This window comes from Mustela putorius, unplaced genomic scaffold (assembly GCF_011764305.1).
Source record: "Mustela putorius furo isolate JIRA1106 unplaced genomic scaffold, ASM1176430v1.1 tig00003898_pilon_pilon_pilon, whole genome shotgun sequence".
In the NCBI taxonomy this organism is placed as follows: Eukaryota; Metazoa; Chordata; class Mammalia; order Carnivora; family Mustelidae; genus Mustela; species Mustela putorius.
Window position 1 is genome coordinate 22,300,756 of NW_025422047.1, and position 23,048 is coordinate 22,323,803.

A 23,048-nucleotide genomic window follows, 5' to 3' on the forward strand; every position below is an offset into this window, starting at 1 on the left:
ACCAATGAAGGCTTCCTACGGATACACAAGCAAATAAAGACCAACGGTACTATAGCGTAATGATCAAAACAGGATACACAAATGTTTACCATTTATCACAGTGTGTGTCTCAACCCTGGATCCAATGATTTGAGAAGGTGTATACTGGGTGGTAGTAGTTGCTAAATAAATTCTCCCAGTGTTACTATTGAAATGCCAATAGAGTATTACCCCCACCTTAAAAGACCACCAGAGACGTGAGTCAAAGCCAATCAGCAAGGGTAGTTTATTGCAGGTTCAAACCTGGACTTCTGCGGCTCGTTGCCGATAACGCCGAGAGGTCCAGAGCTGGGTGGGTGCAGGATTTTTATAGACAGATACAAACAAGTTTCGGGTGGGGCTGAGCTGATTGATAGTTTGAACAGGCATACTTGGCGTCAGTGGATTGGGTCAGGGGACCCGCGTGCAAAAGCAGACAAAGCAATCTTACAGAAGCAGAACTGGCCGGTTAGCCCACGCATGCAGAAAATAGCACTATCAGGATATTGAAGGCCTGGTTACTATCAAGTAAAGACAATTGGGAGTCTCCTGGTGGAATGTTACATTCCTGCTATCAAGCATCCTTGTTAATGAGATTTAGGTTTAGAAGAAATTTAACTTTATTTACTTTTCCTTCTACCTCCACCTCCTTCGGTTTTTTATGGAGGGGAGGGTGATATTAGGGCTTGAGGAACTGAGTTCTGTGTCCCTGGAAATTGGGCTATTGATAAGGTAACTTCTTTGTTTGTAAATCTCAAGGACATTTGCAAACCAAGGGAGACTCCTGTCTTGCAGGATTGTGATCTCAGCAAGTTAACCATTTATCATTTTAAGGCAGTCAGGGGTGCCTGAGGAACGCCACACATATGGAGGGGAGCGGGTGAGGGGGGGTGCAAGGCGCCAGCCTTTGCTTTGTCCTCAGCCAGCCTCCTCTCTTTCACTATCACCACCGCCACTGGCTTTAGAGGGGATGCCACTTTCTACAATTGTAAATGTCCTCAGGGAAGATATTCAAATTACATATCAATCTTTAAAAGTAAACAATATCATTTCTCTCCTAACTGATCAGTCACCCTGGAGGAACTGTGTTTTTCATTGCTTTGGCAGAAGAGAAAATGATTTCAGAATGAGGGAACAGTGGCCAACCATGACGGGTTGCAAGAGACCCAAGGAGATTAGTACTTAATAGTAGTTGAACAGGACATGGGAAGTGCAGAGCAATGCAGAAAGGGATAAAGATAATCTCCGCAACACATACAGAAAATCAAGTCCAATCTCAGAGTTAGGTTATTTCTGAAAACAAAAGTGACCTTTTTTAATAGCTCCAAATTCCATGGAAAAGGGTGTATTGGGACTTCTGTTTTATCTTTATGTAAAACGTGGCCCTTTTGAAGGTTTTTTTTTTTTTTTTTGTAGACCTAGTACAGTATTTGAATTTAAGTTCAAAAACTTTCATTCCCAAAAAAGGTTGACATAGCCAAGTTATAAGTAAATGGTCTATAGGACTCTGACATATGAAATACAACCCCTGACAAAGAAAAGTACTTATGTACAAGAAAAGGAAATGCACTAGCTTCAACAGAACTGCTCATAGGGGAACCAGGGACTTTGCTATGTCAGCAAAGAATTAGACTCCCCTGGATGAATCAATAAATGTCAGGTCCAGAAAGGAAATGTAAGTTTCCCTGTTTTAAACAGTACAAAAGGCCAAGAAGCTTCAGAACTAAATAAACAATACCTGACCTGATAATAGTGGACTAAAAGCAAGTCACTGATGTTTACATCCAGTCCAAATCAAACCTAGTATTAAAACTGAAACAACTATTTCAACCAGATTTCAGGTTCCAAAAGGAGAGCTCATCACTTGAAACTACCAAGTGCTAAGCACTGTGACAGGCCCCTTGGCTGATAGGACATTTAGTTTACATAGCAGCTGGCTAGCTCTTGACCTTGCAGAAAGCCACGGTATCTTGAGGGGTGGGTGGGGGCAAGGAGTGTGGGCTGATGTCAATTCCCAAGGGCAGTTGTATGCTCCCAACTTTGGGCAACCACCTCTAAAAGCCAGAGATTGTACAACAGATTATAGTCCATTGGTGAGAAGTTATTATTACTGTAGCAAAGGTTTCCATCCCCTAGGACTCTAGCTAGAGCTTGCCAACCATTTTTAACTATGCATCCTCTCCATAAAAAATTTATGAGTATTAACTGCCAATATACACATATTTGTAAATTAAACACTTGGACTACTGGTCTAGAATATTATGGTGATTATAAAGCATGCATGAATATATAAATTAGAAAACAATTACATTTTCAATAAGAATTGTATTGTTTTTGTCTCTTAACCTAGTAGATCAGGTAGTACAGTGTATTTAGAATGGCACTTTGGCCTTTCCCCTCAAACACTCTCACTAGGCACTCTCCACTTCATGGATTTGCATGCCCATAGGAAGTAACAGAGAAGGGGCATATGAGTAAACACTTAGCCTATACAGTGGAGCTCATGCCCAGTTTCTTAGAACATTCAAACACTAGGAGAGACATAGTCACTTGCATGATTAGCAGCCAAGCTCTTCCCAGGAGTGAGTGGTACAAGTTGCTCCTACAGAGACACGTGGAAAGGAAGAGCATGGAGGTCTAGCCTCAAATTCAGCTTAACCACTAATCCCATCTCTCTCATCTAACCCACTTCAATCAGAGTTGGTCCCAAGGTCAAAAACCAAACTGGCAAGAAGATTTGAACATGTTGTTTTCCTTCCTTTGCCCTACCATAGCTGCTCTAGGACATCAAGCAACCCATCCACCCGCTGTGGGCCTCATGTTTTCACGTGAACATTGGTGTTTGATTTGGCAATGACTGAAGATTCTTCTAGATATAAAATTCCAGAGTTCTAAAAGGAACTTCCTAAGAAGTTAATTTCCCTCAGCCTATTTGCTCAGTAGGTCCAAATGTTGGATCTGATAAAATGCCAGATGTGAATCACTAATTAAATGCACTGACCTAGAAAAACAGTATGCATATGTTTGGTTGACATTTACCACTTTCCCCATTCCTCATCTGACAACAATATAATAGAAGACGTCTAACGAATCTGTAGGTGAACAGACTGAAAAGATGAAGAACTGCCTCTTTTTTGAGGAGCATAAGGGTTGACTCTAGGTAAGACATAGACCCCCTTCCTCTTTCTACTCACGCACACACACACACATCTGCAAATGCATAGGGAAATGAAATACTGCCCTAACCCTTACAGAAGCACGCATCACATATACCTCAAAGAGAACTTGATCTAGAATGTGGTATCTCAAGGAGAACTTGATCTAGAACGTTGTTAAGAATCATGGGGATGGTTAACTGGCCATGAAGCACACGAAGCGTAATATGATATTTTACTTCTAAACAGTTCTGGCAGACATGGGTTTTTTTTGCTTGTTTGTTTTGTTTTCTAAAAAAGATTTTATTTATTTGTCAGAAAGAGAGAGAGAGAGAAAGCACGCAAGCAGGCAGAGAGGCAGGCAGAGGCGGAGAGAGAGGCAGGCTCCCTGCTGAGCAAGGAGCCTGATGCGGGACTCAATCCCAGGACCCTGGGATCATGACCTGAGCCGAAAGCAGTGGCCTAACCCACTGAGCCACCCAGGCGTCCCCTGGGTTTTGAAATAAGCTCCCACTGGTCCACAGAAGAGCCCTGAACAGAGAGCACGGAGCTGAGGTTCCCCTCTCACCCACCATTCACTGGCAAGTGCGCACTTTCCTTTAACAAGTAACCTGTATGGTTCTCAATGTTCTCTCTTGAAGTAAAATGGGTATTAACAACAACAACAAAAGGGCGGGGTCGAGGGAGACCAAGTTCCTGATTTCTCACTGTGAACATTGAAAAAAAAACCAACAATATCCAGCAGCAGATAAATGGATAAATGCTCTGTGGTACTCAAAAATCCATTAAAATTACCTTTACAAAGAGTATATAATAAAAAATTTTGTTACTATGTTAAATGAAAAAGAGAGGACAAAACAGACTATTAGATAGGGGAAGAGTACTAAAAAATAAGAAACTGAAAAGCCAAATCAGACTTTTACATGATTTTTCCTACTGTTGTTCGTTCTTTCTGTCAGTGACACTTTCTATGTTACTGATGACACATGTACATATACTGGGAGAAATATACTTAAACAGTCATGGGTCCCCAGACACAGTTGATTCCTACTTACCTGCAAGATGGAAAGGATTCTGACCAGAGAAACACACTTACAGAACTGCTACTTGCTTGTCTTAGCTGGAAACCAGAGAGGGCCATTCTCAACTCTATTGCTTCCTTTTACGAAAATGAGCATTCAGGTCTCAAGGCACCAAGGCTTGCCATCTCCGACCCACCTGCCAGGTGTGCTCCCCACCCAACCCTGTAGACTTCTGAGAGCAGCATAATTTGTGAAACTGAATACAGACATCAAAATGCAGTTGGGCACGGGGTCTATAACCTAAGCCACGTGGGATCCACGTGTGGTGGATGAAAAACAATTTGAGTTAAATTGTATGTGTGTGGGGAGGGCAGTATGAATATTCTCAGAGAGAGTTTCAATAAAACCAGAGTTTCCATTTTCCCCCTGAAAGCCCTTTTTAAGGAAATATAGAACTGAAATCAATTCCTATGGGGAAAGAGTATTCAGGAGAAGTTTTGATATATTCAATGCTATTAAATGGTCATTTATTCCTCCCTAATATGAATTTCTTCAGGAGAAACAGTCAGGTACTTCACAAATTGAGATAACAGCTTCCCCACCGTATGTTACAATGGAAGCATTTATAAATTGCTCATTTTGGATGATTGTAAAAGCCTGAATAAATCAGGGAAATCCGTGCTTTTCTGCCTAGTAACTGGGCCTATAGGCAGAATAATAACTGCTCAGTAACCTGATGAATTCCAAGAAGAAACAAGATCAACTGGCAGCATCTTAGTGTGAACAAAAGCAAGAAAAAACCAAAAAGGGCCACAGCAGCTCCTGTTGGTAGAATGCCGAGCCAATATGTGAGTTCGCAGCCTGGAGCTCCTCCCCAGAAAGTGTGTCCATGGTGCAGTCTCAGAAGAATGGAATATTGCCTGATTCCCTCTCCATCCCCCGCCAGGCACTTCAACCATTCCACCGGGGACAGAGAGGCATCTACAGCCTGGTTCCGACCCTCCAGGGGCTGGCAGTCTGGGGACATAAACAGAAAGTAAACTGACAAACATCCAGCAGGGCTAAGTGCTATTACAAATACGACAGATGTGCTCAAGCTTGGAGCATGGTGACCAACTGGTCATTTATTCTTCACGGTACTGGACAACCTGGAAAACTCACTGTCCTTGGGGTTATTTATAGTTTCTTGTGGAAAATTCTGCATATGGTGCAGCACGACTATAACTGGGATGGATTCTGGGAGATGAATATCATTCATACTTGTTCTCTCTTTAAAGGAAGGGTAACAGGAAAGACTTGGGCAAATAAGAACCTGATCTGGGCTTAAAAGCTGGGTCCACAGGCGTTTGTACCAGCCTCTCCCACTTCTGCTGTTTGCTTAAAGTGCACTTGACTGACCCCAGAGAATGTTTTGATTTATTTTGTTTCCATTTTTTCTTTTGATCCCATGAAGATAGGTGTAGGAAAATAACATCTCCCATTTCAGGGACAGGAACTCCACCAACCAAGCCAGTTCTAACTCCCCACGAAATTGGATAAAGAGGCCTAAACACGACAACTTCAGCCTCCAGTGTACCAGTAAGGCACAAACACCCATGAAATCAGACAGGAAGTCTTCAGGCTTTCAGAAACGTAAGTGTGATATGCATTCCCCCCCCCCACCACACCCACTCCATTTCTAGTTTGACGGGGGTTGGTGCAGAGTCATTTTGGAACATAGAGAATTAAGAGGAGCTTGATTTAGAAATTGGGAGCCAGAATGACCGTGAGCTCCCTGGCACGGATGGGACAAAGAGGGGAGGGGAAAGCAAGCTTCAAAGGGAAGGGGAAAAAAAAGTATGGAAGGGGAAGGGGGAAACTGCCAAGACAAACCTGGGCTTTCCTGCGGTTCTGCCTTCTGTGTGTCACAGAAACCTCTCACAGACGTATATTAGCGTGTTTTCTAAAAAAAAAAACTGCAGATGAATTACTTTTGTATAGCAGGAACCAGTGGGTGCCCCATTTAGTGACAAGATAATAACGTTGCTCATAAAGCTGGAGGCCTCTTATGTATCAGGCCTTATTTACACCCAGAGTTCAGTTCATCTTTAAGAAATCCTTGGGGGATACAGATATTATTTCCATTTTACGGATGAGAAAACTGAGTCTCAAAGAGTTACTATAGCCAGGATTTCCCCCTAAGTCAGTCTCACCCTGAAGCCTGTGTTCTGTCCAGCTGGGCTAGAAGCAAGCAGGGAGCAGGAGTGACCGCCAGCATCCTTGAGCACCTCTGACTACACGACTGACAAACGGAAACCGCCAAGAGCACCAACTCCTACACATGGCAACTTAGACGACCACCACCACCGAAGAGTGCAGGTGCATGGATTTAGACCCTGACCTCCTGGTCGGCAGCTGCTGCCAGGTACAAAGCGGCTTGCTGGCCAAGTTCCAGGAGGAGAGCTGCCTCAGTCTGCGATCGCCCTATCCAACGCTTGCTCTTACCTTTGCCATCAAGTCAACGTTAATCAAAGCGAACATAAGTGAATCCGCTGTGAGATGGCTGCTCTTAACAGTGGACTGTGTGGTAGAAGAGCACACAGATGGAGTTTCCTTTTTAAATGAAATGTTTTGGCACCAGCCTCTGTCAAGAGTTTTCCCTTGTTTCCATCTGGCTTTAGTACTGGAGCGCATACATGAGAGAATGGAAAAAGAAAACTCCGTTGGCGTGCTAAACCACTAGAAAAGCTCAAGTGGTTGACAGCATATCCTCTAAACCTTCAGAGATTAAAACGCTCTGCTCAAGGAATGCTGCCACATTGTTTTTAAGGAAGGGGAGAGTTTTGTTTCTCAGACTGAGCCCTGTCCTGGAAAAAAATGAAAAAGCTGCACACTTGGGATGAAGATGGGCACAGCCGTGCGTCCCACCCCGTCCTGCCCTGCTGCTCTCCAGCGGCAGGGTCCCTTGCACCATCATGCACTCACCCACTTGAAGCCTTGGCTGGTTTGTCTGCAGAAGCCACATCACAAGACCATTGTGAGGATTACATGAGATAATACCTATTAAAGGCTTAGTTATCCATTTTTGGAATGTCCTATTCACAAGGCTTTAGGAGACATAAATATTATTACCACCGGTTTTCACAGGAAGAGCTCTAGAACCACCAAAGAGGCTCTAAAAAAAAAATGTTCAGACATCCACTTTTTTTCTGTTATATAACTGAACAAAACAAGTTCACACACGGCAGTGTTCCTGTCAGGAACCTCTCCGGATTTTCTCTAAGAGTCAAACACATCCATTATCATTCTGATATGCTTTCTTAACAGTTATTGATGCACAGGATGGTCACCATCCAGCCGAAACCAACCAAGGCCTAAACATGTAGGAAGTCAGAGTAATACCAAGACATGATTCTCTCTCAAGTTGTGTAAGGAGGGACAGAAAAGAGATTTAGTTTGGGAAATTCTTGCTCATAAAATTCTTCTGTGGGAGGGGAGCACAGTGGTTAAGGGGATACAGACCTACAATCAAACTACCTCGGTTCAAATCCCTGTTTGGTAACTCCTAAGCTGATGATCTTGAGCAAGATAATTAATTTAGTCTTGTATGTTCAGTTTCCTCTTCTACAAAGTGAAGACAGTACTGTTATCTGCCCCCTAATACTGCTGTAAGGACTAAATGAGTTAATATATATAAAGCAGAAGGAACCATGCCTGATATAGGAACTCAATAAATACCATAACTACTACTAGTATTACTATCACTAATTCGAAGGTGGGCTCGGTGCCAACCTAACTGTATTGCACAATGAATCCAGTGATAGGGGCGTGGCAGGAGCTACACTGAAGGTCATTTATGAATGACGCCTGGTGACAGGATCTACTAGGCCAGAAGACATTTCAGAAAACACTCTCTCTTCTTTTACCCTCCACCTAACCAAGGATTATTGTTGTTACAAATGTTTTCATCAAATGTGTCTATCCACATACACAAAAGAGCCAAATTCTCCATCTAAGTGTAACAGGATACTGCATTTTTATAAAATGAGAGGATCTAAAAAGAATTATAACCAAGGCAGTAGAAATAACTTTTTATTGCATCGTCTTCTAGAGTGGCTTAAAGTTTTAAGGCTGAGCCGAATCTCTCTAATAAAGAGCAAAAAGGCTTATTCTGATGCATATTACAAACATCGGAGAGTCTATTAGTCAATAATCTCAGAAATTGTAAGATACAGTGTAAGTCAAAACTGTTCAATGTCTTATCAGTTTTGAAGGGTTAAGGAGGAATCTACTTGTTAAAACATGGCCCTCTCTATACCACACCCCCTTCATGACTTAAGTCAGAAGAAATGAGGCACTGTGGCGGTGCGAGCGCGGGCAGTCGGGTAATAAGGACTGGCTGGATTTCCCAGTTTGTCATTCCCAAAATGGCAACTCTGGGATGTCATGACCTTTGATGAGCACTGGCCCCTTCACCTGTGAAATGAAAAACATACCACCTCACAGATAGGAATGTTGCAAGGATTAACTGGAATTATAACAAATAATATAAACAAAGGGTTTTTATTTTTTTCTACATAATTTCCTGAAAGATTCATAGTTCCAGTAATATGGACTACTTCTATAAATAAAGAAAAATAAATACATTTCATTATTATAGTTGTTTTATATTTCTTCTTTCCCTGTGAATATATTTGCATACCTCTGAGTTTGGTGTGGATTTTTTCATCTTCCTGGATAAGAACTTTTGGAAAGTTAATTCACCGTTCCTAAATAAACCATTCCTAGCAACATCAAATTTCATTTGTCTTGTATTCTTCTCTTTTCTTGCTCTTCTAATATTTAGAGACCTTACAAAAGGTCCAGTCAGAATTAGAAAGTGGATAAAAAAGAATTTCTTTCTAGGAGCCCCTGGGTGATTCAGTTGGGTAAACATCAGACTCTTTTTTTTTTTTTTAGAGATTTTATTTATTTGACAGAGAGAGATCACAAGCAGGCAGAGAGGCTGGCAGAGAGAGAGGAGGAAGCAGGCTCCCTGCTGAGCAGAGGTCCTCGATCCCAGGACCCTGAGATCATGACCTGAGCCAAAGGCAGTGGCTTAACCCACTGAGCCACCCAGGCGCCCAACATCAGACTCTTGATTTCAGCTCAGGTCATGATCTCAGGGTTGCGAGATTGAGCCCTGTGTCTCCACACTGAGGCTCTGCACTCAGTGTGGAGTCTGCTTGAGATTCTCTCTCTCTCTCTCCCTGCCCTCCCATCACTCACTTTTTCTAAAATAAATAAATAAATATATTTTTTTTAAAAAAAAAGAAAACTTCTTTATATGCCAGATCGCTGACAATTAACTTTGCTTACTCCAATTCTAATAACAGCCTACAAGGAATGCTCTCAACCCCTCATAAATGCTTTAAGTGTCCATTTCCTATTACTTAACAGCCTGAACTTCTCCCCCCATGACATGTGTGGAATAAGAATAAGATCTGGCATAAAAATTCCAAGAGGTTCAGAATCCTCAAACTCAGAACCCAAAGAAACCGCTGAACTTGTCAGCTGAATAAAGTGAAGCCCAGAAAAATTCAGAGCTTGGACCATGGCCAGTCAACACAAAAGAGACCAACAAGTATTTTTTGAATAGAATATAGTACTGAGAATGTATCGTTATGTCAGACGGACCGAGAAGACACCCCAGAGTGTTAACTCCCAACATAGTGAAGCTTTTCAACCTCAGCTTCAGAATCTTGAGCATAATAACTTTCCAAACACAGTAAGTTTTACCACTCCCCCTGGGGCTGCAGTAGTAGCACACCTAGATCTGGATTTTGGAAAGTTCTCAGGGTAATTCTAAGAAATACCTAGGATTGGCAGCCACTGAGATAAAGAGCAGTACTGCCAGGTTTTAGGCCCCCATCCCACATCACTACCTTCAGCGGGGATTCATTTACATAAATTATTTCATCAAAGACCATTCAGAACTTTCTTTAAATAAAAAAATTTTGCTCTCTAACCATCTAAAATCATTTTCGAAAGATTAAGATTTGGTTTCAACAAAACATGTAAAAGAATGTATTTAATCACAAAAATTAAAATTTCTTAATGCAAAAAAAAAATTCTTAATGCTTCTTTTTATGGGGACAATGAATAAAAGCCACGGAAAGATTTTAATCCTCTCATGAATGTGAAGGCTAGCATTAGACACTTCATATACTGAATTAAAACAGGATCAGGAAAATATGTAGTATAAAATTATGGAATGTTCAGTAGATAACTGGCCTCTAATAATAAACTGATTTTTAACTTCTGAGCAGATTTCCAGTTTAGTTTTACAGAGCCAAATATCACGGAGGGAGCAGCCAACTGTAGAAATTATTGTAGGTGGGGCTCCCTTTATACTTGGAGTTAACAGTCCTAAATTTCAAAGTCTAAAGTATATAATCAGATAAGTAGTAAGCTACAAATTTAAATAGAATCTTCTGTTTAAGCACAGTGGATAGTGTGTCTGTACTTGGCAATGTGCCAGGTGCCATAAGGCCCTTAGGAGGCACTGACATTTAGATCCAATCAATGCATACACAGGTTTACATGATACATACCTGCTTCTGTCTGAGGGCTCAAAAAGGACACCTGGGAGAACTTCTCATTTGTATAAAGGTGAGGGTTAGCTTCTATCTTCCTCACAGAGCAGATGAGAGATAAGGTTATTTATTTGTCAGAGAGAGAGGAGCGAGAGCGAGCACAGGCAGACAGAATGGCAGGCAGAGGCAGAGGGAGAAGTAGGCTCCCCGCCAAGCAAGGAGCCCGACGTGGGACTTGATCCCAGGACACTGGGATCATGACCTGAGCCAAAAGCAGCTGCTTAACCAACTGAGCCACCCAGGCGTCCCAAGAAAGATCATCTTATTTTCCCTGCTCTATCATCTTTCTGGATTCCTCCAGAGGATATGCAATTCTCTCCAAAAATAATAACTCTTGGGATCACAGGCCTCAACCTTACAGATTTTAAATTCTGCCAGACACTGGGGGGTGAGGGGTGGGTAGAGGTCACACATACAAAAATCAGTAAGACACGGGATATATAAAACACCCAGGCTTATATGCGTATATTGGCAAGCTTTGAAAGCTGTGATAGTCTTCCCTTAAAAAAATTTAACTCTTTCTGCTGTTTGAAAAGTGGTTACATACTATTTGCAGACGTTGCCCTAATTTGAGCACATTCTGCCCGTTCAGAATGGAGAGCCGGTTTTCATTAGGCAAACTGCAAGAGCAGAAAAGCCTGACCTCCCAGAAAGCTTGGTGGTTCACACTAATAGCAGGAAGGACGCTTCCATTCCAGGGCTCTGCTTCCACTTTGCACCTGCCTATGTGAGTGGATCTACACAGAAGTCATCCTTAAACCGAGAAGGAGAAAAGGAGCAACTCAAAATCCAGCACAGTCTTTTAATGAGGCTGCCCTTCCCTCTGCCAGGAATGTTTGAGGCACATACACCATCTCTTTTCAGAACCAGGAAGACTCTACTTTACTCGCAGCTCTGGCTTCTTCGAGCTGGGCCAAATTCTCCTCACATATACATTCCCATTACTGCATTTTTTTTTCCTTTTTAGCCTTTTTGCAGTTAATAATCATATTTATTTTAGTGACTAGTTGATTAATGCCTGCTGCTCCTTTCCCCTCAAACAAAGTCAGCTTCGTGGGTTTTTCTCCTAACCATATATACGCCCGTGCTTAGAGCGCTCGGCACATAAAAAGTACTTAATAAATATCTGAGTAATTAATTACTTGTCGATTAAAACATCACCTCATCAGAGATGTGAGCGATACGCCTCTAAGCTTCACGTAAGCGAGAAGATAAAGAGGACTGTTCCCTTCTCAATGAGAAGAAAAATCAAACTGCAAAAACCTTGGGAGTCAAAGTTGGCCTGGTCTTCTCCTGACGCAGCTTCCATTAAACCATCTGCTTAAATGTGAGATCTACTTTACCAACTATCATCCCTCAATTCAGATCCATGAAAAGGAGAAAGGCTATCAGGATAAACTATTTTCCTCTGTCAGAATTGAATTCTGAAAAAGCAAGTCTCATAGCTTTGAATTTAAATGTAAAGTCTGGGTAATCCGCAAGGGAAATGCCGTTACTGAAGGAGTCCAAGTCAGGATCTCCTGTGGCAGGGGGATATGGTTCTGCTGTTTCTTGAGACAGGCAGGCAGAGTCCCTGTTTCCCTCTTGCAGACTTCATGATCAGAAATAGGCTGACAGCAGCATATGCCTCACATGCAAACAGACGGCCGGCTTTTCCAGTTAGAGAGGTACGTACCAGGCAACACTCTAGGGACTCTTAGATCATCCATCTTTTCTTCAACTACCCATCTTCAAGAAATCTCCATGAAACACAGACCGAATAGAAATTAATAAAATTACAATCACTATGGGTCCCTACTCAGCTCATGTTTGGCTCAGCCCAAACATACACACGAATTTACTGTACTGCATCTATTCATTATCAGTGCTAGCAAAACTCTAGATTTGAAATTTAAGACTACGAAGATGTTTTGAAGACCTGAATCTCATTAACAAAAATACTAGGAAGGTAATCAGAAAAGGCTTTCTTTCTTTCACTTAGTTGGTAGATACTAACCAAGGGCCTATTATATGCCAAGCACTACCCAGCATGCTAAGGAAATGCAAATGTCGTCCAATTATAACCCAATTTTACTAATCTAATCCTTATTTGGAATTCAGAAAGGAAGACCAATATTGCAAGGTCAATTCTCTCACACTCATTTAAATGAAAGCTTTCTCCTAACCACTGAAGAAACATTCTTACCAAAAGGTTATGTTGTCATTTTATTATAAACTGAGATACAGGGGCGCCTGGGTGGCTCAGTTGGTTAAGCATATGCCTTCGGCTCAAGTCATGATCCCCAAACCCCCTGTCAGGCCCCCTGCTCAGCGAGGAGCCTGCTTCTACCCCTCCCTCTGCTGCTCCTCCTGCTTGTGCTCTCTCCCTTTGTCAAATAAAGAAATAAATCTTAAAAAGGAAATAAACTAAAATATAGTCTTATCATTATCTTTATATAGTCTTCTTTTTTTTAAAAAATCTTTACATGTTCTTTCTGGAACAAACCTATCTACACACTGAATTCTGATAAAGATCAGATGCTGTTTTTTTTTTTTTAATTTAAAAATGGGTACAAAAAATTAAGTTTTATTCCCAAGCCACAACTGAAGGAAGGAAAGATGAATTAAGGTAAGCTTAATTCTTCTATTGGCCAGTTACAAGACGTATTATTCGATTTGTTACAAGTGCCCCAGGTAAGTATTCAGATTAGTATCACCACAACTCCATGGAAAACTTCTCCAAATTTTATCTCAAAAACTTGGTATGAACCCACAGTAAATCCCACACATCTATAATCACAAGCAGAAGGAGAAAAAATAATCCAACAAAATTCTAAGCTTAATAGAACAGATGCCTCTTCCTGACAAGGAACAGCTGTCAGGCAAAGCAATGATTTGGGAGTGGAGTCTACTTTCTCACATTCCATAAGGTGTCGATATTTATCTTGAGACAAACTATTACTGAGTACTGGCAACTGTTAAGAAAAAGAAAGCCAATGAAATTCAGGCTGCTAGTAATGACAATTACCCAAATACAAGGACTTATTCTAAGACAAGAAATCCTAGAGGAGAACCCACTTTCTGACAATGTCTTCCGGAAGGAAAGTCTGGACGAACAAATGTGTCTGTCAAACCCTTAGCAATGAACTGGAAAATACATTTAAAATTGAACTTCATTAACCTTTCCCATACAAAGCAACCTCAAAAGTAGAGGTGCCACTAGTAAATAAGGACCAGAGAAGAAAACAGAGAAACTGGAAACAGGAGTTAGGAGAGCAGATGTATACAAAAGCTGGGTGTATGATCCTCTTGGATACCTGAGAATTAAATGTTTTAAAATGAAGCTGTTTTAATAATATCACTGTCTGGTTTTCATTACCTGACAGGCAGATATATGTTAAATATTCTCCTTGACCCCCGGTTGCCAAGAAAGGAATCTTCTTCTTTGTCCTCCTCTTGACTTGGACAGCTCCCAGCATTCTTTCGTCAAGAGGAGCAAAAATTTCCTTGCTGATGGCAGACTTGGCACTCATTGTAGAACAACTGAGGAGGGCACACAGTGAGTTTTCTAAAGAAGAAAAAAGAAAAGGCAAGTTGAACTGACAATATAGTAAGGCTCCTATCAGAGTAAGCGGCAAGTTGATTTGCAGGTGAAGTAATTTCCAATTTGTTGTTTAAACTCGCTCCCTTGCTTGAAATGCACTGCAGAATCATGAAAAGTAAGGTCTTCCCATTTGTGCTGTGAAAAATATAAAAAAAGAAAGGAATGCTGAGGTACTCACTGAAAATGCCAAATACTACGGAGATAAACAGCTCAAAATGTTACCTAGAAAGTTCGTCAATCTCTATCCCATTTGTACCTAACTGTAACTGGCGAGCACTACCCACCCCCTGCCCCGTTCCTATGCCTCCTATGCCGTAAGAAACATGGTTTCACATTTCCAGTTGAGAAGTCTTTCCACTACCCAACGATCCTTAAAGTCACGAAGTTCTTTATGCTCTTTCAAAATCTCCGTTAACTCTAATATAAATCCATTTCCCTAATTCTATTCACAGTGGAAATAATTATATCATCTTCTACATAATAACCCTACATGCAACAGAAGGCCATTAATTTAATCACCCGTTAGCTGCTCTGGATCACGCTAAATAATTAATCCTTATTTATTAGCCTTTTTTCAGTGGGTCCTATTTTCCAACGGTCCTCTGCGTATAGCTGCCATGCTCCGGACCCTTGACAAATTCTCCACATTTTTCTTCACCCAGAGTGGACACAGAATTCTAAAAAAAAATCTGACTAAGGCTAAGTATTTTGGAAATGTTTCCCAGCAGTTCCCACATGTCATGCTCTTGTGGATAACTGGCAATGTGTGCCCAATAATTAAGAAGATAAAGCAGTATGTTTCTGACTCACAATGAGTCTCCCCACTACCAAACTCACATACATCCAGTCCCCATGTTATATTTAGTTTTTCAGAAGTTATACCTCCCTAATGGTCTTAATTCTGCTTCTTTGTGTCTATTATATTCAAGATCAGTCTGAATTTTAACCTTCTCATTCAAAAACCTCAGCAGCGACTCAAGTAAACGTTTTCTGCCCCATCATCCTGGTCACAGTCTGTGTCTTAATGGTAACTACCATTTGTTTAACTAACAAATCAGAACTAGAGGGGCAGACAGGTGTGTGGGTTGGCCATGCGGATCATACAGAATATTCAGAAAGCCTGCAAATGGATCAGTAGCACAGCTCTACATGGTAACAGCAGCTCAAAGAGCTGGGCAGCCTGCTGCAAAATTGAGCCACTGGCAAACACCTACTATGTGCCATTTCTAGGCTCAGTATTAGAGATAAAAGAATTATTTAGGACACGGTCCCTGTTCTCCAGGAGTTGACTACTGACTACATCAAAGGTTTGCTTTTTGTTGTTGTTGTTTTAAGATTTTATTTATTTACTTGACAGACAGAGATCACAAGTAGGCAGAGAGGCAGGCCGAGAGAGAGGAGGAAGCAGGCTCCCCGCGAAGCAGAGAGCCTGATGTGGGGCTTGATCCCAGGACCCTGGGATCACAACCTGAGCTGAAGGCAGAGGCTTAAGCCACTACATCAATGGTTTTGCTTTAGGAGGGAAAACCAGAAGATCATCCCTCCTAATGCAAGATTCACAAATGATCCCAACATAGCTATCCATTAGGAACTTTGTCATAGGAAAGATATATATTTAAAAAGAGCATTCCTCTGGCTAAAAAGAAATAAATAAGTAAATAAAAATAAAAAAAATTTCTCCTGGTTTCAATTCTGTAATAGAACAGGTTTTCTTAGTAGCACCTAGAATAAAGAATACAAAGTGCTGTTTTTTATTATATCTGCCAATATCTCTGCTGCGTATTATAGAGTTCTACAGCCAGATCTATTTGTGCTCTGATCATGACATTTTATCATCACTACCAGGTTCTTCATACTGGCTGAGAACATTATGACAACACTGTAGGGGGCCCAGCTTTCAGTGTGCTCACCACTAACTGACACTCTGTGATTTTCCAGAAGTTAGCAAACAGAACTCTCCCCACTATGATTTATCCGGTGACTTTCCTAGGCAGGGTGAGGGTGTTATAATTTATAGGGACATTTTTAAAAGGAGAGCAAAACAAGGCCTCTCTCACACTTCTCACCCTTTGGGGACATGTGAGAAAGAAAGCCAGCAGGAGCACAGCAGTTTCCAACATTCTAGAAGCAATGCAGACAACGCGTCATATCCCCAAACTCACCAGGCATTCTCTGACCAGTGCCTTTCTAACTGTGGTATGGCTTTTGCTTTTCTATCCTAGATTCACATTTTTCTAAAATTGTGGTTAAAGAAATAAAAAGCTGTCATTTGATTGTGATTGTGTAAAATTTGCCAGGGGGGAAAAAAGAAGGAGCACGCATGTTTTACCAAACTTTTAGAAAATCCTCCTCTTCTTTTGAGAAACTGTTAAGAAATGGAAATGACCTTTTACTATTTTTTGTTTTTAAGATTTACTTATTTATTTTAGAGAGAGAGAGTGCACACACGTTCACATGTGTGAGTGCACTGGGAGAGAGGCAGTGAGAGAAGGAGAGAGAATCTCAGGTAAATTCTGCAGGAAGTGTGGAGCCTGACAGGGGGCTCAGTCTCAGGACCCTGAGACCACAACCTGAGCCAAAACCAAAAGTTGGATGCTTAACCAACTGTGAAACCCAGATGCCCCCCTCCATATACTGATATTTAATAGCCAAGCACAAAAATAACAAACAAAGCATGACGAAAAAACAGGAAAAATAAAACCAGTAACTTCACTGAGCACAGGTTTTGGAATCAAAACAAACCCGGATTCAAATTCCAGTGCCAATACTGAAGAGCTACATGAGACTGGGTAAAATCTCTTAAAATTCCAGACCCTTGGTTTACTATCTGCAACTTGGAGAGATCTTCACCCACCTCATGGAACTATTGAAAGAATTAAATGGAATAGTGTATGCAAATCTCTTATTCTAGTGCATGAATCATAATAAACTCTTAAAAATGGAAAATTTTAATTAATTCTACTAGAGTATGAAAAATAAAAGACCCTCTGAGCTTGCAGAAACTGAGTAAATGTAGCCATCCATACCAGAAGGGATTTGCAAAAGAGAAACTCAACTTTACCAAAGCTTCTTCCTCATTCATGGTATGAAACTCTCTAAATATGGATCCATGGTCTATTTTATGAAAGGCTCTGTATTGTTTTCAGGATGAGGAATTTATAGACTTCACCCTCAGGAAACTCACTAGTAGGAGATTACTAAATGCATTCTATGGGAAATTGTCGAAAGTTTTTGTCCAGGACAATAATATTAGCAGCCCTATGTGACTGCACTTGTGTATATGTTTTTAACACCACCCTGGGAACGGGACTGTACAGTGGAATTTGTGTGGGGTTTTTTTTGTTAATTTTTACTTATTTTTTAAATTTCTTTTCACTATTCCAGAATTCATTGTTTATACAACACACCCAGTGCTCTATTCGTAATATCCATCACCAGGCTCACCCAACCTCCCAGGAATTTGTGTGTGTACTTTTTTTTTTAAGGTTTTATTTATTCATTTGACAGAGATCACAAGTAGGCAGAGAGGCAGGAAGAGAGAGAGGAAGGGAAGCGGGCCTCCTGATGAGCAGAGAGCCTGATGCGGGGCTCGATCCCAGGACCCTGAGATCATGATCTGAGCCGAAGGCAGACGCTTTAACCTCCTGAGCCACCCAGGCGCCCCGAATTTGTGTTTTAAACAATTCTCTAACTGGTTCTCATGCAGCCACCCTGACACCTAATTTGAAGCCAACCACCTAATGAGGAACTAGGGGATAGAAAGGAATGTATTCTTGGGAAAGAATACAGGAAGAGATGTACAGGATTTTCTCTCTTGATTCAAGCAAGCGACTTTATCAAAACCTACCTCTTGTTGGTAAATCAATGTCCAGCCCAAGGCTGGGAACCCCACTATAAGGAAACAAGATGAATACAGCATTACTGGTATGCCACTGACCAAATGTACTCTAATCTACATTGTGCTGACGGTAGCAGGATGTGCCACACCAATATAGGTCACCCCAAAATAATGCCACTTCAGTATTTTGATAATTTTGAACTGAAGGCATCTGGAAAAAGTGAATGTGAGCAGAGACTTTGTCTGAACTCCCCTCATCTGCCTGAAGACAGATCCTCTAAAAGGAACTCAGTAAATCCCCTACCCTAGAGTTTCATCAACCAGAGAAGAAGGACACTTGTCACAGGAGAGGAGACTAGAAGAGGACACCACACCAAGGACAGATTTTCTCACAGACTATCACATTCCCCATTTGTTCTTCTAAGGGTGCCCTCAATCTTTTCTAAAAATCATTTACTCTAATCCCCTAAGAGTCCTACATCCATGTTCCCCTTTCCTTATTGGGATGGTCTTTAACCCTGAATTCCAAGGATTTTCAGAGAGTTCCTCGTTCTTTCCTGGTATCCATGGTATCCCTAAGGATACGTGCTCTCCCAGGTAGCCATGAGGCATCTGTGCTAAGTTGTTCTCTCTCTCTTTTTTTTTTTTTTTTAAGATTTTATTCATTTATTTGACAGGCAGAGATCACAAGTACGTGGAGAGGCAGCCAGAGAGAGAGGAGGAAGCAGGCTCTCTGCTGAGCAGAAAGCCCGATGCGGGGCTGGATCCCAGGACCCTGGGATCATGACCTGAGCTGAAGGCAAAGGCTTTAACCCACTGAGCCACCCAGGTGCCCCCTAAGTTGTTCTCTTATTATTGTCTTTTATTATAGGGGTCTCAGCTAAAAACTCAGAAGGGTAGAAAGAATATTAGTTTTCCTTCCCCACAACCCCATGGAAGTTTTTTCTCTTCCTGGTCTACAGCTTCTGTAGGCTATAATTACAAAGCTTTTCCATCCAAGAAACCAACCTACAATATGATTTGCAAGTCAAAGCATCTGGCTGCCTTAAGGGGTAATTGTAGAAACTAATCTCAGTTAGTTTAATATTTCCCAGGGCATTTCTATCTATCTTCTTCTTGCTGTAAGCCACCTAATCCATATCCACTTTTGTTAGTATGTGGCTACTGTGGTAGGGGCCCTCCACCCCCACAAGTAACCAGGAAATGGGATTAACTTTCAAAGAAGGAACTTTAAAATCCTATGATCTCAGGATTCAGCAGATGAAGTACATAAGTAAAGGGTACAGATGGAAGATGTTCTTTCCTTCCAGGAGAGGAATGGGCACTTGTCCTCTGTGGTCAGGAGATAAGGATGGATGCTAGGGGCTCCAGCAAGTAAAAACTGCAGATGCCCTTAATCATAGTTGCCCTTTGCAGCTATCATGCAGACTGGGGGTATGGCCTACAGGCTTCAAATATTTCTCACCTGAGTTGCAAGAGCACCTTTGGTGAAATACAGTTATCTATTTAGCTTAATATTATCAAGGCAAACTGACTGCTCTAACCTCAGCAATGTCCCTGTCTGGGTGCCATGTGTAGCATGCAATCTTCTGATCACATTTTTTGCACTGGCTATGCCAATATACAAGTATTCTGCACTGGACAGCAGTTATGTTCCCAATGTCAACGAGGAACCAGAATCCCTGGCTTTAGACATCACCTTCTTTAACCAGTGAATATGACTTGACTCTAAGGTGGATGCACTCAAAGCAAGCTGATACCAAGTTTTAGGATTCTCCAATGAGAGCGATGCCTGCCCGGGAGACTTTGGGAGAGAATCAGCTGGTTTTCTCTAGTACACAGGAACTCTGGTGAGGTGACTTCCAATAACTTAGAAATTGGGGTGTCTGGGTGGCTCAGTGGGTTAAGCCTCCGCCTTCGGCTCAGGTCATGATCTCAGGATCCTGGGATCAAGCCTGGGATCAAGCCTGCATCAGCAGGGAGCCTGCTTCCTCCCTCTCTCTCTGCCTGCCTCTCTGCTTATTTGTGGTCTCTCTCTCTCTCTGTTACATAAATAAATAAAATCTTAAAAGAAAAGAAGGTAAAAAAATAAATGCGAGAACTAAGGTTCTCCTCCTCACCGCCACTTCATGTTTGAAATGCTACACACACAACTTCAATCTGATGACAGTAATCATGCATCCAGCTCCCTCTGCCTTCCTGGCTTTGAATTCACTTACCTAGCTGCCAATGGAGCATTTCCACTGAGAGTTAACCTAGACTCTGCATTTTCCTTCAAACCCTCCAACCACAATCTCCCACTCCCCGCCATAATAAGTAACCGAACACCAAATCCCGTGGATTTGATGTAATCTTTCTGGACTCCCCCAGTTCCCTCTCATTCTCACATCCTCTGGTTAGAAGTCTCATCATCACTAGCCTGAGTGATCCTGATGCCTCCTAAAAGAGCCCCAGCACTGCTCCCATCTTGTTCCCAAATGTCCCTCAACACTGCCTAGTATAAGATTCTAAAGGAAAAACATGATTCACACTTAACTGTATTTGTTTCTTCTCTATGTTTCGGGTCTTGACAGAAAAACACAATTACCTCAACAAGAAATGGGTCAACATTATAAGTACTGAAACCAAAGTGGAGAAATGTTAAATTGCTTTCTATAAAATCCACAGTATATGAACACTAAATGTTACAAGACAGATGTTATCACACAATCATTAAACCTAAAAATAATCTTAAAATGATCAATTTGTTCCCAAATCCAAAAACTTCACTTGGTAGTTAGTAAACACATAAAGTGTTATGCAGTGAAAATCTATTTTTTTATGGTTTCATATATCAAGACCAATGAGATAATTGGAGGTCAAGTTAGCTCCTTTATAAAATTTTACTCAGGTAAGAGTTACTGACTCTTAATATGCAAAATTTCTACTTAGACAACTTCACTCCTTGATAAGATAGTTCAAGATGAAAATTCGCTCTTTCGCTTGTAAACATGCAGAAAATTTAAACAGATTGGACAAAATTTCAGTCCTCCAGGCAATTTTTCCATGTAGTTCAATTACTACTCTAAACTAAAATTTGTATTAGTGGAATATAAAGATGGAGTCTGATATACCACTAAAAGAGTTAACTTTAATCTTGTGATAACATTCAAAGCGGGAAATTGCAATGTATGTCCATCACTCTTCATTTTTTCATGACAGAAACAAGGTCTGTGGAATGGGCTGTGTGGTGTGAAACTATATGGGAATGGAAGACTAAGAAACAACATCTTATGAACTCTGACAAAGATCAGAACTAAATCAGTAAGTCATACCAACCCCCCCAAAAACAACAACGACAATAACAACAAAAACCAAAAACTCCACAGAAAAAAAAAACCCAAAAAACATAAAATCCCCTAAAAGTATCCTGGAAGGATGTAGAAATTCCAAATAGGAAAATAAAAATGATAGGAATAAAAGTTAAAAATATCCTCTATTCTGGGGCGCCTGGGTGGCTCTGCCTTCAGCTCACACATGATCCCAGAGTCCTGGCTCAGCAGGGAGCCTGCTTCCTCCCCTCCCCCTGCCTGCCTCTCTGCCTACTTGTGATCTCGGTCTGTCAAATAAATAAATAAAATCTTCTTTAAAAATCCTCTATTCTGTTAGAAAAATACTTGTAGATAGACACAGAAATACCACAAAGGACAAATTCTGAACAAAGACTGTACATCAATGTCATCTGAAGTGCCCAGGACCTGCTCACAGAGGGCTCTAGGGTGCAAGGGCTTTGACTTGTTTTCTTGATGATCTCCTTATTTATTCTGCGATACCACCAGTTCAGAACCAATGTCTTTGGGGCTTTCCCTCTGTATTTAATGAATTATTTATAAAATAAGACTCCATAAACATTTTTTGAGAGTACATGGCAGATGCTCTCTGAAGCCCTAGTAATGAGTCACTAAGGTTTGCATGGCATTACATGATTTACAAAACATTTCCACACTCAATTCCAAGTGTGGGATCAAGATAGCCACTAAATGTATCTCCCAAAGTAAGATTGTAAATTAGGGGGTGCCTGGGTGGTTCAGTGGGTTAAGCCACTGCCTTCGGCTCAGGTCATGATCTCAGGGTCCTGGGATCGAGTCCCACATCGGGCTCTCTGCTCAGCGGAGAACCTGCTTCCCTCTCTCTCTCTCTGGCTGCCTCTCTGTCTACTTGTGATCTCTCTCTGTAAAATAAATAAATAAAATATTTTTTTAAAAAAAGATTATAAATTAGGACATTTAGGCATGTGTATTTATGAATGGTAAACTATGCTATTTTTTTTAACCTACTCCTATTGGTCCAGGGATTATGAGGAAGTTATACAAATTTTTCTCTCAGAAATTAATAATTGAGTTATAACTCCTTGAGCCAGCAACTCTACTACTAGGGAAAATGACATAAGCATGTATATCTGTGTGTATTATAAATGAATGCTTACTTCAGATTCATTTCTAAGAGCAAAACATCATAAACAATCTAAATATCCATCAATAGCCAATCTTCATTGGTTAAATATAGTATAGTCACCACCGAACAGAATATTACACAGTTCTCAAAATTCATGGCAAAGATCTGAGAAAAATGACCAGAACAGAATGAAAACATAGAAGTTACAAAACAAAAATGAGCTCATGAATTATAGGTGTGTGTTTATATGCATAAAAAAATGTCTAGAAAGAAGCTTGCCAAAATGTTAATAGGACTATCTCTTTTTCGAAACCAGGAAATAGGTCAGAAATTAATTCTGCAGGGGAGTTTTCTTATTCCACCATAATCTGACTAGAGTGTTCC

General features: G+C 41.0%; 1 protein-coding gene across 1 annotated transcript in view; it reads right to left on the reverse strand.

The window, feature by feature from the left end:
* The window catches only part of STXBP6 (syntaxin binding protein 6), a 255,078-nt gene that overhangs the window by 154,534 nt on the left and 77,496 nt on the right, over positions 1-23,048 (reverse strand). The window contains exon 2 of the mRNA XM_004755163.3: positions 14,168-14,356. Coding sequence (XP_004755220.1) covers positions 14,168-14,321 — 154 coding nt within the window. The 5' untranslated portion in view covers positions 14,322-14,356. The remainder of the gene's footprint in view (positions 1-14,167; positions 14,357-23,048) is intronic.